Below are 18,026 nucleotides of genomic sequence, written 5' to 3'. Positions count from 1 at the left end.
CCTCTGAATCCGGCTGGGTGTCCAGCTGACACCCTCATGGGCCAGCATTCAGTTCATAAGGGCACGTCTGAGTCAAACTGGGTCAATCAGCCTGTACAAGCTGATCCCCTTATGTGTTTCAAACTCAGCACGTCCCAATCTTGGCCTCTTGATGAGCAGACCCCACAATATTTTAGGCTTCACAGGGATCTTTAGCATAGGTAAAAGAAGCGTTGCTGCAGAGCACAGGAGGAAAAAGAAGCAGAGAAGGAAAAATATACCCAATTACTACCAGTTTGCCTATAAAAGTTATTTATTGCTAAGCATATGAAATATATAATAGTACTAGTAGTAATAGACATGCAAAAGAAAAACAAACACAAACAATGACAATACTACCCTGGTTTCACTAAGTATTTGGGGAAACTTAGCTCAAGCTTAACTGATACAGGTCAGGTTCAGAAGTTTATGCCTAGAAAGAAGAGAGAAAGCTGGGAATCTCACCGAGTCCACGGTACCCAGGCTGCAAAGCTGACAGGCACAGTCCTTGAAGAGAGAGACGATCTGTTCTTCCAGCGTCCCAAGAACGACAGGGGATGGTGTCAGCACAGGAGTTTTCTTCTTCTTTCTTTCTTTCTTCTTTTAAGCACACACACTTACAGATTTTTATACCCTCAGTTCAGCTGCTTCGAAGCACCCTCAGTAGTGTAAATCATTGTCTTTTCTATTGACAAGGGGTTTCTGGTTTGGACCATCTCAGGAAACTGATTGATAATCAGGAAACACTTAAGATAAGGGAGTAACCCAAATACTTGGGAGCCAGCTTGAGATTCCTATGGATGGCAGATATCCTGATGGGATATCTCATGGTTTCTTCAGTAACAATAGATAGCTTGCAGCATCAGGATTTTGGATTTTTACTTGTTGTGCACAAGCCTCAGCTTAGCATGACTTTTCCAGATTTTACTATAGGCTTTTAACAGACTTAAAGCAATTATTGGGGTGCTCATAACCTTTTGGGAAAGATATGACAACACCTGGGATTAGGGCTCCAGCAGGCTGGATGCTGTGATGAACCCTTAACCATTGTTCAAATGTTGCCCGTACCCCCTCGGACTCGGTCTCTTGCCTCAGCATTCCCTAACCTGGCAACCGAGTTTTAGTCAATCAAGTTTAAATAGGCCTCCCATAGTGGGACCGGGGAATGTACGGCCCGAGATGCCTATTAAACTTAGAGCTGTGTGTGTGTGTCTGGGGGGAGAAAAGTCCTTAGCAAATCCAGATTAGAACTGGTCTGATAAATGCTGAGCTGGGTGTGTGTGAACATGGGTTAATTAACATTGGAAGCACAGATTCCCCATCATGCAGCACTCTCCTGCTTCTCTGGTCCCAGAATTCACTGCAGTCTCTGCTTCAGGCTTTCTGTTTTCCATCTCTCATGTAAATGAATGGTCATCTGGTTCCATCTCAGATGCAGATGAGACCGAGGGCAGTTGTTCACTCTTCTCACCCTTATCTGGAGAGTTTTAGGTGCGTCTCTCGCTGCATCTTAATCAGTTTCATTTATGTAGAGGAGGGGAGGGGGGGGAGTCCTTGTGAGTCAGACAGACTGCATCCTGTGCCAGGGTTGCCCAAGAATACAGAGCTGAGACGTAACAATGGTGGTGATGCTTTACTTCACAGATAATTGGTCTGCTTCAGAGTAAAGCACATGTGTAGACACGGCCTTTGGGTCACAGAGTAAGTTTGTGGTAGAGCCAGGATTAGAACCCTGAGTTGGCAGACATACAGCTTAACCACTAGGCCTGGTTCTTTGGTATAATTTGCTTCAGATCTTTCTGTCTAGGCCAGCCAATGCATAGAGAAGGATTAATGGCCTAGCAGGTGTTGTCCATAGAACCAAAAAGTTGAATCTTCTATGAATTCTGCTGTAGCTCTGACATTCAGTTTGCTTTGAGGTTTTGTTCTTGAGATTCAAATGAAAATGGCCTGCACTGTACATGTCTAACTTGGCTAAGCATGTTGAGGGCCTGATTCAAAATCTACTGATGCGAGTGTTAGGAGACATTGTACAGCCCTGGAATGAAGGAGGCTTTTGTAGTAGCTGCTACCAGTGTTCCCTGTAAGCTGCATGCATGCGTGGCCACGCACAAGTAAACATCTTGCCACGCACAAACTTTTTAATGCCACGCACCTGCCCGGAGAGGAGCTGGGTGCGGAGCGTAGTGGAGGCACCGGGGCCGGCGTGGGACGCTTACCGAAAGTAAGCTCGTCATGCAGGACAGGCAGCAGCTCCTCCCCAAGGCAAGGTGAGGTGGGGACAGGGGCTGGGGTTGGGGAACTGCTCCACTCCCCAACCCTGATGCCATGTGCTTCCTTGCTCCCCCGAGGTGATGCGGCGGAGTGAGGAGGCACATGGCATCAGGGCTGGGGAGTGGAGCAGTTCCCCGGAGCCTGTGGAGCCCGCACCAGCCCTCGTCCCCGTCCCTGTCCCTGCCTCACCTACCCTCACCTCAGGGAGGAGCCGCTGCCTGCCCTGCATAAGAAGGGAGGAGCTTACCTTCGGTAAGTGTCCCACGGCGGCCCTGGTGCCTCCCTTTCAGTTCTATCGATTGATTGTGTCCGGCCCATGGCTGCCCCACAGCGCTCCACTGCGCCACTCTGGGCAGCAGTTAGCATGGAGAAGGGTGGTGGCCGAACCCTGCCCACTCCCACCTGGACACTTACTTTGGGACACTTACTGGTGGACCGCACTGCACTGCGCCAAAAGGGGAGGCGGGACCGAAGCGGCACGCTCACGGACCGAAGCAGCGCACTCACGACCAAAACAGTGTGCTCACAGACCTCTGCTCCTTAGAGGGAACGTTGGCTGTTATTAAGCTCATTACCAGGGATCTGCATTTGCTGTTTGCGGCAAAAAATATGGATTCTCTCCTTTAACGAAGAAGAACGTGGATTTTCTCTTTTAAAGGAGAAAATCATAGATTTTCCCCTTTAAAGGAGAAAAACCCAGGAAACCATGGGTTTGCCTTTACAGGCTGGATGAGTTCCAGCCTACAAGGCGCTGCTTAGGGCTGCAGGGAGCAGGAGGAAGGTGATCAGAGGCAGGGGGACCATGTGAATGTGCGTGCATGCACACATACATGTGGCAGCTAGGCAGTAGTGGAGAGCAGCTCCCACAGCTCTCTCCAGGTAAGTTGATGGGGACGAGGGAGGGAGGGGCACAGGCTATGTGTGGGGTGGGAAGGGGTGCAGGCTACACATTGGGGAGGTGGGGGGGTACAGGTGATGCAGTGGGGTGGCACATGCCCCCCACGAGATTTCTGCACCCACAGTGGGGCACAGGCCCATAGCCAGACTGGGCCGCATGACTGTGGGTCCAAGCGAGGGGCACTGGCAGGGCCAGGGGCTGCAGGTTTGGAGTGAGGGGCACCAGCAGGGCCAGAGGGCTGTAGGTCAGGAGTGAGGGGCACCATCAGGGCTGGAGGCAACAGCATGGGCAGGGGCAGGGCAACAGCAGATCAGGGCTGCTCAGTACCACAAAGCAGCAGAAGGGAACAGCCACAGTTGGACCTTTGTCCTGGTGAGTGCAGGAGGCAGGGGTAGCTCTGAGTTTCCATGATAAAAAGCCCAAAATCAAACAGAAAAATGTATAGGTATTTAGAATTTATTTTATTATAGTGATTGAGGCATTGGAAGGCTTCCAAATTGCTTTAAAATTGTAAGTATATCAATAAAACATTGTGTTCAACTGAAACACACACACACACACACACACATATATATAGGTATGTGTGTGTGTGTGTATATGTGTATATATATGTGTGTGTGTGTGTGTGTACATATACATACACATAGTGGCATTCCATTTTAATCATGGAAAATTATGAATTTTGGGGGTTTTAATCAGAGAATTTGCGGCTTTTTAAAATCAGAGAATTTGTGATTTTTAAACAGAGAAAACTACCATCCCTGCTCATCACTACCACCCACTCTTCTTAACAATCTGGAGACCTGCCTAGTGCCTATCTCCATTGTTTACAGTTTAAAAGATTGTATCTTCATGTGTCTACCCAAGCAGAAAAAAACCCTCACAAAATATAAAATTAAATGAATAAAGTAACCTAAGACATTCCAAAAATAAAGACGCTTAATTTATTTAAAAATCAAATCAAAAGTTTAGGTTGCTAAGTGACAGCAGTGTCATTTATTACTGCCCTGTGTCCAAAATCCTACACACTGAAAAGGAAACTGGAAGGTTGGGGACATCATAAGTCTGTCCATATAATAAGCAAACATATGATTCTTATTTTGTAGGAATAAAAAATATATTTTGGTAGAATACAACAACCTTAATTCTGCTCATGGATTTTTAGACAATTTGGAGACATGTTTTGCACAATGCGCCTGTACAAAGGACTTTGAGAGCCTCCACTGGGAAACTCTAATTATTAGGTAGTAATATAGTGTGCAGAAATATGTAACAATTGAACCATTCCCATGTGTCACTGGCTGCCCTGGGAACCAGTTCACAGCTGCCACAGATCAGAGGTGTCCATGCATACACTGCCCCAGTATTCCAGACAGAACAGCCACGTTTTATGCGCTCAAGAGCTGTGGCTCCGATGCCAGGTGCTGTGGGACTGAGCCCCTATCTCAGCGTGCCTAACAATAAGCAAGTTGGTGGGGAGTGTTGACACCTGTGCTTTGGTACCCAGTGTGTGGGTGACCTGTAGCCATCTTCGCTCTTCTGCTTTCCCTTCTCTTTCAAAAATGAATTCACTATCAGTAAACTTGAGTAGCCTGAATTTGCCTGATGTCTGCAGTGCTTGCCTGTTTTGGGGCAGCCTGGGAGGGGGTTCCCAGAACCTGGGGAGATATAATGAGGGGCCATTGTTGAGCAGGGAGTGAGGACACAGCTGGTTGTTAAAAAGATAACTTTTATTGACCAAGTAGTACAAGAGAGCTCATTACTTTTTAAAAAAAAAGGGCCAACAAAAGGGAAAAAGGGGCAGCAGAGTTGTGGCTGTGTCCCCAACCAGCCGGTTGCAGCAGTGAGGAGTGAAGAGCACTGCGGTGTGGGATGTCTGGAGGACCGACCACACCTGTGTCGTGGAACATGTCTTCCATGCCTAACACTGACCTGGGGCTCTGTGAACCAGTTCAAAGGTGCACCTGCTGTACATCTCTCCATGTCAGGTGTAAACTTCATTTAGACCAGGGTGAATATTATGTATGCCAATACCAATTGTATTCTATGTATCATGGAAAGCGGATTTCCCAGTAAAAAAAGACTCTTCACTCTTTCCCTAGAATTGAGTATTTTGCTGCCATTAATAATAATCATAAACAGTAGAGCTTTTTCATTTTGTATTTTAAGTGACTGAATCATAAGACTACTTTAAGAAACTGTGTGAATGCCTATCACGTGTGTGTGTGTATAAATGCATTCAACTAGCCCCCAGTTCTTGAATTATCTCCAGGTGGAAAGCAAAACATTTTGAATTCAGTCCCGTGCAAAAAATAGCATGCCGTTTAACTCAAAAGGATGCAATGCACTTAACAGATAATGACTGAAGGGGATTTTACTGTATTGGCTGCTCATCTGCTAGCAAGGACAAAGAAAATAATTCCTTTTTTTAGGATCCTGTGGGGTAATGAGGAAACCTTCTCTGCGCTGATCTCAAATAACATTGAGTAAGGGAAGGGAAATAGCCAAATAGACTAAACTGGCTGGATTTTCATTGTTAGGGTCCTCCATGCACTTTCCATGTTTTGTCTGTGATGCTAAGCCCCTGGCTAACCTGTCTCTGAACCTGCCACCAGCACATAGAGATTACTCACCCTGGATACTGCACTTCAGCAAATGCAGAATTAGCCCTGGCTAAGTAATCTTGTTAGCGTGATTCAGTGTTAAATGGATCTCGATTAAATGGGGCTTTATATCGTCCCAGCTGGAGATGATAAGCCTCCACAAGGAAATGGCAGGAGACTGAAGGAAATTACTTTACTTCAGACCAGGACATTTAACCCCATAAAATACTTTGTTTCCTTCCCCTCCTCTCTCTCTCACTTCTCCATACTTTGCATGAATCCAGTTTACTGCTGCCAGAGAACGATGGCAGGCACTCTGTCGTGTGAAGAGCAGCATTTCGCTATCACTTGCCATTTACCAGATGAAAAACAAGGTGATGGACATTCATTGAGGAGAGTCAGCCATTTGCTTCCTGTGACGTGGTGGTGGTAGTAGTCTTTTTCTTTTTCGTCTTTTCTTTTTCTTTCTCTGTATATCAAGCTACTACTTCATTTCATTACCACAGTGTGTCTGTCCATCAGACCATCACTCCTTTTCCTGCTTCTGTCTGTCCAGGAACTTAGAGTGAGGTAGCTGGGCATCTCGAGTCCATCTAACTATTACCAACTATAGTTTGGTAGGTGCTCAATGCTGACGAAAAAATCTTGAGTCTCATCTTACAGTAAACAGATTGCTTAAATGTACCACTGGGGTTTCCTGGGAATGGCTTGGGGCTTTACCTGTGAGAGATAGAGATAAGCCCAATACACTGGTATCTCTGAAGCTGACAGTTTATTTCCCATTGCTATTAGATTGGCACTCTGCATGGCTTGGGCAACAGGAAAATAATATGGATCTCCCAAGAGGACTTTAAATACAAAGAGAATTTGTACTGGGGGCACCTAAAAGGTGGATGGTGTTGAGATAGGGAGATTTTCATCTCTGAGTTGTTATTTTGACTCCAGTTCAATAGAAACCCTTATGGCAGCTGTTCAGTGTCCTGTAAGAAAGAAATTGGTAGTGACTATTATTCCCACTGGACATTTCTCTACATGGCATGATTCCACAGCATAGGCTACCATTGATGCCCTTTAGGGCAGTCTTAGCAAAGAGGTGCTGGAGGCTCATTTTCATTTCTAAAGGCAATGGGACACACTCTTAGAAAAAAGTTTATATGTTAAAAAAAAAAAGTGCCATATTTTTCTCCTTCGTGCACGTACTGATCATGTTCTGCCAAAACAACAGAGCATTCCCTTGGACACACCATATCTTCTGTTGGGCTAAACACTGTACTGACTTAACTCCATAGCATCCCATTAGGATGTAAGAATAGGCAGAACTTGCCTTGCTACTTTCATTATTGATATGCCTTCTCACAGTCACCGTGTGGGAGAAGGAAAGGTAGACTATTTTTTTGTTAGCTCTGCAGCCTCTTTTTTTCTGTGCTCTTTGGCTGCGGGGATATATAGTAAGTGCAAGTTTTCTTCCATGCCCTGTCCTGCTCATTGCTACTTTCATCTTATTATTTCACCAGTCAAGTGGCTGGCATTGGTTTGCCAGGTAATTTCAGCACTCCCAGTGTGGGGCTCTAATAATTTGATTCAGAGGAAAAGGGGATCAATGAATTGCACTACCGAAGGAAAAAGGCAAGGAACCAGGCAAACCATACCATAGGAGACTCTGCTTAAAGGTTAATGGTAGTAAGAAGCCTCCAGGCATATGAATCCCTAGTTTTCCTTTTCACCAGCGCTCCCACTCTCTTGCTTGTGTTTTATTTCCCGGGACTGCAAGCCTGGTGAGGGATCCCAGGCTATCTCTGGCTGTGTACAGACTTAATTTTCAACTGCTTTAAAAGGGGAGGAGAAGGACCACTGCAGCTAGGGAACAAGCATCAGCTGTTATGGTGTAACTGGTAAATCTGTCTCATTCTGTAGGGGTGCTAGCGAGCTCAGCTTCTGTAACTTTAACACTGGATAAAACCATATTAGAATTGCAAGTTTTGCTATATTTATACTGTGATAGAAGCATGCTTTACCTATACTGTACAAAGATCTGTCTATACTCTCTGATTTGAGTTCCAAATATAGGTCTCCCTATGGAATGAACAGGAGGTAGGAAATACACACACACACACACACACACACACACACTACATTTCTTCCCAATATTGAGCCAGCTGATTTCTTTTTTTCCCCTCCACTCCATTGACAGCAATATGATAAACTGAACAGTTACTTGAATTTATCCCTAAGTAGTACATCTGAGGTGGATTTTACATGCTTATAAAATTTCCCTGACATGAATCCTAGTACCATGAAAGCAGCCCATGTTAAGAATGGCTGCAAATAGACTAGAAATGATATAATCTATTGGAGATTTCCTTCATTATCCTCCTAATCAAGGCTTCTATCAGGTTTCTTTGATGCACTGCTAGAAAAAAAGATCTTCAAGTAAACTGATGCCGGAGATAATTAATTAACTTGCCATCATCATGACTCACAGACAGACTCAATATAAGAAAGAGGATGTGTCCTTCTCAATTACTGATCTGCGGCTTTCCATTGTGCTGCAAATAGCTTGCAGGATCTGATGGGTGAAAACTCTTCCACATTATCAAGATTTGGACATATCAGCATCAGAATTTCAGGATATTTTCTCCTGTGTGTATCTATCATGTTGTGGGATAATGATCTTAATTTTTAAAAGCAGATTATACTCTTGAATGGCTAATATATATACAACCAGTTTAGTACCATTTTGATGGTTTTGCTCCATACCAACTTTTTTCTATACAGCTGTGAGTACTCCAACTCAGACCAACACCTTTCATTCAGATTATTTTAAATAAGAAACATTTTTTTGGCATATGACAGGATCTACAAAATTGAAGTATAAAAATTGGTTAAATGTCACAGGCCAGCTAGGCGCCGTGAGTGTATCAGCCGTTAGGCTGCTGGGTTCAGGATTGAGGAGGCAAGTCGGGAGTGAAGTAAAGGCAAATTTACTTATAGCTTAGCGTACAACAATTAACAGAAAGGTTAATGCGACAAACAGATAGTACAGTAATAAAGAGCTAATAGTGAATGATAACAACAGATAGACAGTATGACAGAGTTCCCACATGGGGTTGGCAATTTATCAGCAGTCCCTCTATGCCAGGTGCGCGCCAAGTTGTTCGAGTGAAGTCAGGTGTCCCCAATCAACGCCGTCCGAGGGGTCACCAGGAAGATCCCTTGGTCAGGATCCGCTCCTCACTCACACTGGGAGTCCAGGGTCCAGGCTTGGTACAGCGACGGTCCTTCTGTCCCGTCCTTCTAACTGGTCACTTGACATGCGCGTTCCTTTATGCCTTATTTTATGCTAATCTGTTGGCTTTAGAGCCACTCACAATCTTGCCCTATGGCTGTTACCCTATGGGATTAAAAGGTGTTAGAAATTATCATGGAAGGTTACTGCCTGAACTTGGGTTCACCCAATAAGCAAATTACACCACATTACTTTGAGGTTTGAAATTAGCATTACTCTGCCCAAGCACAATCCCTTGGTTTCTTATTCCTTGGATTCCTTGGAATGTGCTAATTATATTAGGTGGTCAGATCTTGTTATGGCTGACCTTTAAAAAACCTGTTAGATCAGCTAATCTTGTGGTTTTCTTATTTTTGGGGCCTAGTCAGTCCCATGATCAGTGCAAACAGTTAGATTCAACACTTTGGTTAAATTGTGACAGTCATATTCCACTTGTGGGTTGCAAACTTGCAAGCTTTGCATTAGCTAATCTTAACTGCTAGACAATTGCCTGGATGTCTCCAAAAGCATATATTTATTGCTCATGATAGTAACCCCTCTGGTTCTGGCCACCACAGTTAAACTGAACAATAATGATGTATCACATCAGTACAAAGCAGGCAACTTAGCAGGCCCCACAGTTTAGTTGCAGGATTTGTAATAAGCAGGGATCCTGGTTTTCTCTGATTTAAAAAAAACAGCACCAATTTTAAGTTAAAAAAAGTAACCCCAAATCCACATTTTTCCATGATTTAAATGAAACACCATTTATTTATGTATACACACACTCAAACACACACACACACACACACACACACATATATATATATATATATATACACATACAGATATGTCTGTATGTATACATGTATACACACACACACACACACGAAATCCAGGCAATTGTCTAGTTAAGATTAGCTAATGCAAAGCTTGCATACAGATATACATATACATACACACACACACGTATGTGTGTATATGTACATGTATGTAAGTATATGTATATGTATGTCTGTATGTATATATATATATATGGGTTTCATTTAAGTCATGGAAAATGTGTATTTGGGATTACTTTTTTTTTTAACTGAAAATTGGGGATCCCTGGTAATAAGCAAGATAAATGCCCTCTATAGTGTGGTTCTTAGCTACCTCAGGAGGTCCTGCATGTGTTTCCAAATATCAGTGAAGTCCTGAGTTCTTTTGTTCGATACAACTCCCCTTCCTTGCAGTTTTATTTGTTAGTCTTAAATTTATCCTACATCCCATACCAAACTTTGGTTAGTATACACAGGCTTGAAAGCCAGTTTACATGGTTAAGACTCATTTTAACCTTTCAGAAATCATATGCTTGCCCATGGTTACCTCTTCTGGGTATATCAACCCTTGAATAACATCTTTGGCAGTTCCTAATTTAGACACTATTTCTGAACATTTCTATTGTCCCTAACACTAGAGCATCAGCACCAGCATGAGCACAGATAGGAGCACAAGCTGCTGGGGCTTTAAACTCTGTGTCATCTAACATGGCTCAGACCTATCTGATCAAGATACAAGTGATCTATAATGGTCCCAACACCTAGTTCACCAACACCAGTGCAGCTGTTCCAAGGGTCACAAAAGTAGAACAGTTAAAAAAAAAAGGCTAATATTGGCAAGGATTCAGAGAAGGGCTGAGTCATCAACAGACAGTTTATAAATAATATATATAAAATAAAGCAGGAATTTAATCAATAGTTTGCACACACTGAAGTCATCTCTTTTATGGCAATATTGACTTCTGTTTAGTTCAGATCTAGCTATTTGTCACAAGAAGTTTACAAGTGATGAATCAGTTAATATTCATGACCAGATATTAAATATTGTAAAGAAATCGGGGATCATGTTGCTTGGGCAGCTAAAACCTTATACTCCTTTTTTTGTGAAAATATTGTTTGCCCACATGATGAAATAGGCTGCCAACCCCAGTCTTCCCTATTAAACAATTGTAAGAAAGAGAACACACTGAACTACAAGCTGTGTACTATAGTTTACTGCTTATTCTCCCTCTTTACTACTTCCATTCCTCTTCCCTGTGTTTACAGGATGTACTCTGATTGCACGCTCCTAAGGGAGGCACCGTGTGTTTTTACACATTTGTAGAGATGCTAAATAATATCTGGTGGCATCATAATGCTTCAGTTCACTTATAACAACTCAAGAATCTTCTCCAGAGTTGATGAAAATATTCATAGCAAAAATGTATTTGAGTAATGTACCCTCTCCTTTTTGTGAACTAACTATCCATGTACAGTTCATTACCGCCCCAGATTTGTCTGCTATTCTAAGGCACGTCCCCATTAGCACGCACATGTGGTTTGCAGAACCGCAAACTTGTCTGTAGTGCCGTAAACCACACGTGCCACATGTACGCATTTGCCATGCTACTAATTAGCAGCATGGTGGAGTTTTTTTACACTGGGAGATCCTGGTGTAAAAAAAAAAAACTGCACCAAGAAAAGCAGCGTGGTGCATGTGACTGCAGCGTGTGCCACCCAAAACCAGAGGCTGGCTGGCTAGAGCCATGCTCCAGCTGCTTGGATCGCTGCCGCTACAGCCCCAGGCGTCCTCCAGGACCCCAGGTGAGGCTGCTGGGGCCAGCCCAGGTGCTGGTCCCAGTCCCCCCTGCCCCAGGTGCTGGTCCCAGCCCTCCCTGCCCTACCTAAGGCAACTTGCCGCAGGCCACAGTGTGCTTGCAGGGGTGTTCCCAGGGACAACAACTATCAGCAGCATAATTATGTGCTGCTGCTATTTATCCCCAGGGAAATGCACATTCCCACTCATGGGGATGCACCCTAAGATACTCTCAAATAAAATCTGTGAATTATTCTTATTCTTTAAATTGCTTCTGAGCAATTTTGTGTGCATGTTCAAATTTTGAAATTTCAGCTGTGTTAGCTGGTTTTCATTTGCCATAAAAGTCACCTGGTAGTGTTTCAGTACCCTGATTGGAGAAGCATGATTCCTAGGAATTGTTTTGCTAGGGTAGATAATTAAGTAGATTTGCTGAAAACCTGCTCTCCATAAATACTCTTATCACATGAGCTGTTTTTTCAGCCAGCTTTGCTAGAATGCTGAAGGAAAGCAAATGTGCAAAAAGTGGCCCAATGAAGAATGCCACGCATTCGAAAGCTTGTCTAACTTTAACCCAACCATGCAGTTGGTCCAGTAAAAGATATCATCCACAACTGGACCATCACAGCTATGCCATTACTCCAACACTACCAAAAAGTGAATTCACTTTTAAGCCTGTATTTGAAAAAAATATTTTCCGAGTTCTTTGCTCAGCTCAGCAGATTTCCCAATATCTAGGCATTTTTGACACGACTGGCTGAATTTGGTGCCTTCTCCTAGGCCAAACTCAATCCTTATTAGAGGATTAGGAATCATAGAAAAGCTCAGGACTGAGGGGCTGAAGTAAAGACTGCTGGTTGGTAATCCTACTCTTTGCTACATCTGCATATCAGCTTCCCTTACCTATTTACACCTTGCAGTGTGACATACCAAATGAAAATGGAGCTTGTATGGGACAGCTGTTCATTTGGACATAGTGATCTCAAGGACATCATAGACCATCTAGTCCCATGTTGATTACTGCGATGAGAAAACAATAAATATTTTCATCTTCCAACCCCTAAAACCAAAGTAATATTGAAGAATCTGCTTGTAACCAATTAACTGCTTCGTGTTTCTGCTTGTTATGAAAGCACCTCACTTACAGGCAGTAATTCATTTTGGCCAGTATAAACACTGAAAATCTCCTAATAAATGTCCTTACTCTGACACTTCTTGCAACACAGAAACTCCTTTTTAAAAAAAAAAAATCTGCTAATTAATGTTAAGCCTCTTTGTGGCAAAGCCTAAGAACCAGATGTACCAAGTTACCAGGGATACATCTGGTTCAAAAAGACCATTTCCTTGCCAAGGTATTTCTGCTTTACTGAAATAGACTGAGGGTTTTAGACCCAGAAATCTTGACTTGGCAGCATTCAAGTCCAATTGGTGTTTCTTATTTGCAGCTATGCATCCATCCATCTGCATGCACAGAGCAGAGCATGAACGACTGGGGCAGGAGGTGCTTGGGGGTGGCGGAGCAGCAGCTGGCACTGCTTGTCTGCAATATGCTGAGGCGCCCAGTGCTGGGTAGGAAAAGGAGCAATCACTTCCCTTCTGGAATAGGGGCTGGGCACTGCGGCACCCTTGGGATGGGTCTTGTGACACTCTCTGCACCCTGACTGAGAATCACTGGTCTACAACTGTGGTGTTCAAGGTTTTGGCCCCATGGACCAGGTGAATGGTGTGGGGCGGTCTGTGGGCCAGATTGTACCATGCACATCACCCACGCCTGGCAACATATGCCAGGGTTGGTCTCCAGGGCCCCATGCACCAGGATTGTACCCTACCCTACCCTGTGTGCCTTACTTAGCATCCAGCGCCATGGACCTGTGGAGAGCCCTGCGGGCCTGGTAACATAGCAGCAGGTGCCAGACTTGGCTCATGGGCTGGGGGATGAGCACCCTGTTCCAAAGGAAATCAAAGACGGTTCTCAGCCTTATCTCCTGCAGCATCTCCATATGTAAGACACATTATGCATAAGGGTTTCTTTCTACATTACTCGTTTTAAATATTAGGATGATATTTGGTGACGGCGAGGAGAGCATAGAACTGAGACCTGTAACGCATGGTTCAGGCAGATGCAATGACTCTTGTCGGTGCAGCTCACATCATATATACAAGACGCCTCAGCCTTTCCTGAGCAGAACAGAGAGGGATCTTTCACTGTACCTTTATGATACCACTAGGTTCAAGTTTCAGACTGCAAACATTTCTCATCTGAGATTCATCTGTATTGGCCTAGAAGTCAGAGACCATGGGCTGCATTCGAGTTCAGTGAAGAGGGAGAAGAACAAACTGTAAACAGACAAGTGAATATGTTTTAATATGAACAGACAAAATGCTACAAAAAACATGACACATTAAATCAGTGATACTGTATGCCTCATCTGGAGTATAATGTCAACATTTGATCTCTAGTGGAAAAAGTATAAATCGGGGTTGAAAATATGTAGAAAAAGGCAGCTCAGATGCATTTAATCCAAGACTACACATCAGAAAAAAATTGCAAAACAGCATTATTTAGAGAAGAGAAGAAATGGAGAAGACATGACCAAAACATTTAAAACCATGGTTACAATTATAATGAAGACTGATCTGTTAACCTTTTTTAACTCTGCCCAGTAATAGAACTAGAGCTAACTGAAATTAATCCTCAGTACTTTTAGAAGATACAAAGAGATACATTATTGTTTCTCCCAGTGAGCCTTTTGGAGTACATAATGCCTGGGGTCAGGGAGTCGAAAGCTAAGGCATTAGCTATGGGCCACTACTTAGTGGAAATTGGACTTCGACAGTTTTACCTGGCATGGCAACTCCTATATTTCCGTTGACCTCAGAGGAAGGTTCATGTGCATACACAAGACATTTGGTACACTGCATCTCTAGAGATGAATGGCTAATAAATATAGTGAGTCCTTTGTGATCCACAGACTTTTAGCACCTCAGTTTGACTTTACTCTCTGCTTACTGCTCCACAGCTGGTCTCGCGAGCACCAACTGTAGGATGTTGAGCCCTTGGGCCTATGGCTGTTTCCTATAAGGTGTGAAAATATTCAGGTCCATTCTTTTGTTGCATTCTCTACAATGAACTGATACCATTCCCTCACTTCTGACAATTAATGGGGGGAAACTGGCAAATATAAAGTGATCATGTCTGACTTCTTAACGTAAGTAAAGTTCACATAAAATCAGTGCAGATTGCTGTTTATTCCTTGTTGTCCCATAACTACTATATGGGCCTAAAGGGGACAACTACAGGTTCCATACTAACATGGAAGTCCTATAACTACCAGCTAAAGTCACAGATTTGTATTAATTTAAATTCTTTATTTTTTCTGTTTTTTAGCAAAGAATAAACCATCAAATAAATCCTTGCCAGAAAACATCCGTTGAAGGAGTCAAGATAAGGTAGGGACTTCAGTTCAGACAATGTCAAAGAGATCTGATTACATATATTGTGATGACACGGACCTTGAGCACTTGTGTGTTTTCATGCTGTTTTCATAGTGGAGGGATGGGCTTGCCTGGGGTATGCACTGTAATGTTTGAAACAAGTTAGGTGTTGGAATTTTATTCATATCTCTAGTAAAAAGTATGTATCAAATTCTCACTTTTTTCCCCTACTATATATTCTATGTGAAGGTATTCAGAAGGTAAAATCTTCCTTCAAAAGCATGTATATATAATGTATATATAATATTATAGCTGAAAAAATGTAGAAGTATCTATTTCCATATTATTGTCTTATTTTCAATGGCATTATACTCTGAATATCTGAATAGTTTGACTTGAATTCTTATATTATTTGAAGCTGGGAGTTACACCATCTGTCATTCAAAGGGATATTTTTAGAGCTGATAACATTTTTCACATTTTTGCAATTTTGACAAGTCTTTTGCAAAATTTGTTTACAATATTGTTGCAGGGGTTTACTGATTTTTAGCCAGCTGACAGAGCTGTTGAAATTGTTTACAACCTTGAAATGTTGATAAAAAATTGAAAACTTTTTGCAAAATATTCTCTGCATGTCTTAACTGATTCTAGTTATATATTTGCTGCTGGTGCTAGTTTACTGGGATTTTGTTCTAGACCAAGGGAACTCGTTCATTTCTTGGGCTCTGAGGCTAAGGACAGACATTGCATATACCCGCTTTAAGTGATCAAAAACTGATTTAAACCTGTAACAGAACAGATGTTCAGTGCACATAAACCAGTTTGCAAATGACTGAAACTGGTTTGAGATAAACCTAGGTGAATTTAGTATCAGACCTAAATGATTTGGGTTAAACTGGTTTATGCAATATATTTCCAAGATCCCTTCCTGGTTTAACTTAAACCTGAGTCCCCCAGCATCCCAGATGCTTTGCTGTCCTGGGCTAGGCTGTCTGCTCCAGAGAGCAGGGCTAGCCACACCCCTCTGCTCCCTAGCTCAAACTCCAGCGGAGACTGCAGGCACAGCAGGGTCTGCCTGGCTTCCCCATGCTCCCCCTCCTCCCCCCACCCATCACCAGTCCCTGCTCAAGCAGGGATTCCCCCTCCCCTCTTCCACAGCACAGACCATAGCCAGCATGTGGTATGCTAGCTTATTCTGAGAGGTGTCTGTGTAAAACAGACAGGAGAGAGGCAGACAGGACAGTGTCCACTTAGGGCTTTTTAGAGCTAATCAGCAGGTCAGCTGGTAATGTCCCTCCATTTCTTCCTTGGAAAAAGCTATTTAAGAAGAGCTTGAACTAATGAGAGAGGGTTTTGTTTTCTCAATGGGGTGCTAGATGCTGTGTTTTCAACTCCCTGCTGGCTCCCTTGCTGATCAGAAGCAGCAAGGTGAGGGGGAACCCCTCCCTAATCAGAGCATCCTGACTGGCTGTCCCTAGCCTCTAGGACCAAGAATAGGACCTAAACTCCAGGTTGGGAAAGGCAGGAAGGACTTCCTCCAACTCATAAAGAGTAGAACAAAAAGCTTCTTGGCATTTAATAAAGAACTAGATATAGAGGTGTTGACTGAGATAACAGTGACCACATAGACTAGCTACAGATTTACCCCAGAGCCTTTCTCTCCCAGCACATGAAGAGGGAAAAGCACAAGTCTGTTTGAAAGTGCAAGAGAATGTCTTTGCCCAGAGGACGACCCTCACACATGGATCTCAGAACTTTGCCCTAGTTAGCCAGGTGATGCAAATGCTAAACCCAGGTACCTTCTGACAAAGATTGACTTACCATCATAAAGGAATATAATTACCTTAACATAAGAATGAAGTGGATGTTTTGGGAGGTGCATTGCTCCTCATGGATGTAAATTATCCATTTGAAGAAGTGGCACCCACTTCCTCTGAACCTCCGCCTTCTGAATACGCACTCTTCCCTTGGCTTTGGTTAATTTAGTGCCTGACAGGTTCCTAAATATCCCCTGCTTGATAAACCATTTTATGGTTTATCTCCTGTGATAAACCAGTATATGTTATTCACAGAGAGGATCATTAGCCATCTACTGTAACTGAATCTATCTTATAATTAACACTGTTTGGGTATGCAAAATAATTGCAGAACAGAGCTCTAACGGCATCTCACTATTTACAGTCATAGTTTGCCTTAGCTTTGTCTTGCCTACTTTTATTCTTGAAACCATTATGTGCTACTCTCTCTATACTTACACTTTGGTGACCTAGAGTTGGATATTTACTGTCATTGTAGGGCCAGATCCTGAGAGACTTTGCTTAACTGTTGAAGTCAATGTGAGGTGCAGGCACTCCGCATCTTAAATGATCTTTCCTTAACTAAATTGTGATCAGCAATAACTCTCTGTAAAGCTCCAGGCAGTAGTACCACACATGATTTTTGAGGCTTTAATCAGAGTAACAAGAAACTAGAACAATTATGATGTCCAAAATTAGGGGTCTTAAAAGGATTGCAGCAAAAAAATACAAGTGATCATATATTTAGGTATATGTTTCCCCTTCCACTAAAATATCTCACTCGTTAGAGGTTCTCCTGGACGCTCATTAGAGTAAACTAACATACAAAAGGCTTTCAGCTCATCAGCTATACCTCATCTGTCGGAGAAAACCAACACTCTGGAAAGGCTTTTATCACACTGTAGATGAGGTGCCATGGGAGCAGTGTTAGGGAGATCCTTAACCATTCATCTCCAACCACTACAGGGCTTAGGCATTGAAAATACCCAGAATCTTGGCACATGCTTCCCTTAGGGGCCTGCCTGGCTGGAACATTAGGGCAGCTATACTCAGCCTTCTCTTGGAAATATGCTTTCCCTTTGTCCAATTGAAATAGCTGATTTTATTACTTAATTGCTTGG

The 18,026-nt window shown here is 43.0% G+C and overlaps 1 protein-coding gene across 5 annotated transcripts in view; it reads left to right on the top strand.

Annotated features, from left to right (window-relative positions):
- TNRC6C (trinucleotide repeat containing adaptor 6C) overlaps positions 1 to 18,026 on the top strand; it is a 619,746-nt gene that overhangs the window by 224,833 nt on the left and 376,887 nt on the right. For all 5 annotated transcript variants that reach the window (XM_059732172.1, XM_019494291.2, XM_059732174.1 and 2 more), the window contains exon 4: positions 15,063 to 15,124. In XM_059732172.1, coding sequence (XP_059588155.1) covers positions 15,063 to 15,124 — 62 coding nt within the window. The remainder of the gene's footprint in view (positions 1 to 15,062; positions 15,125 to 18,026) is intronic.

The sequence above is a fragment of the Alligator mississippiensis genome, chromosome 8, assembly GCF_030867095.1.
Source record: "Alligator mississippiensis isolate rAllMis1 chromosome 8, rAllMis1, whole genome shotgun sequence".
In the NCBI taxonomy this organism is placed as follows: Eukaryota; Metazoa; Chordata; order Crocodylia; family Alligatoridae; genus Alligator; species Alligator mississippiensis.
The sequence above is the reverse complement of the archived record's forward strand: the minus strand, read 5'-3'. Positions and strand labels throughout refer to the sequence as shown.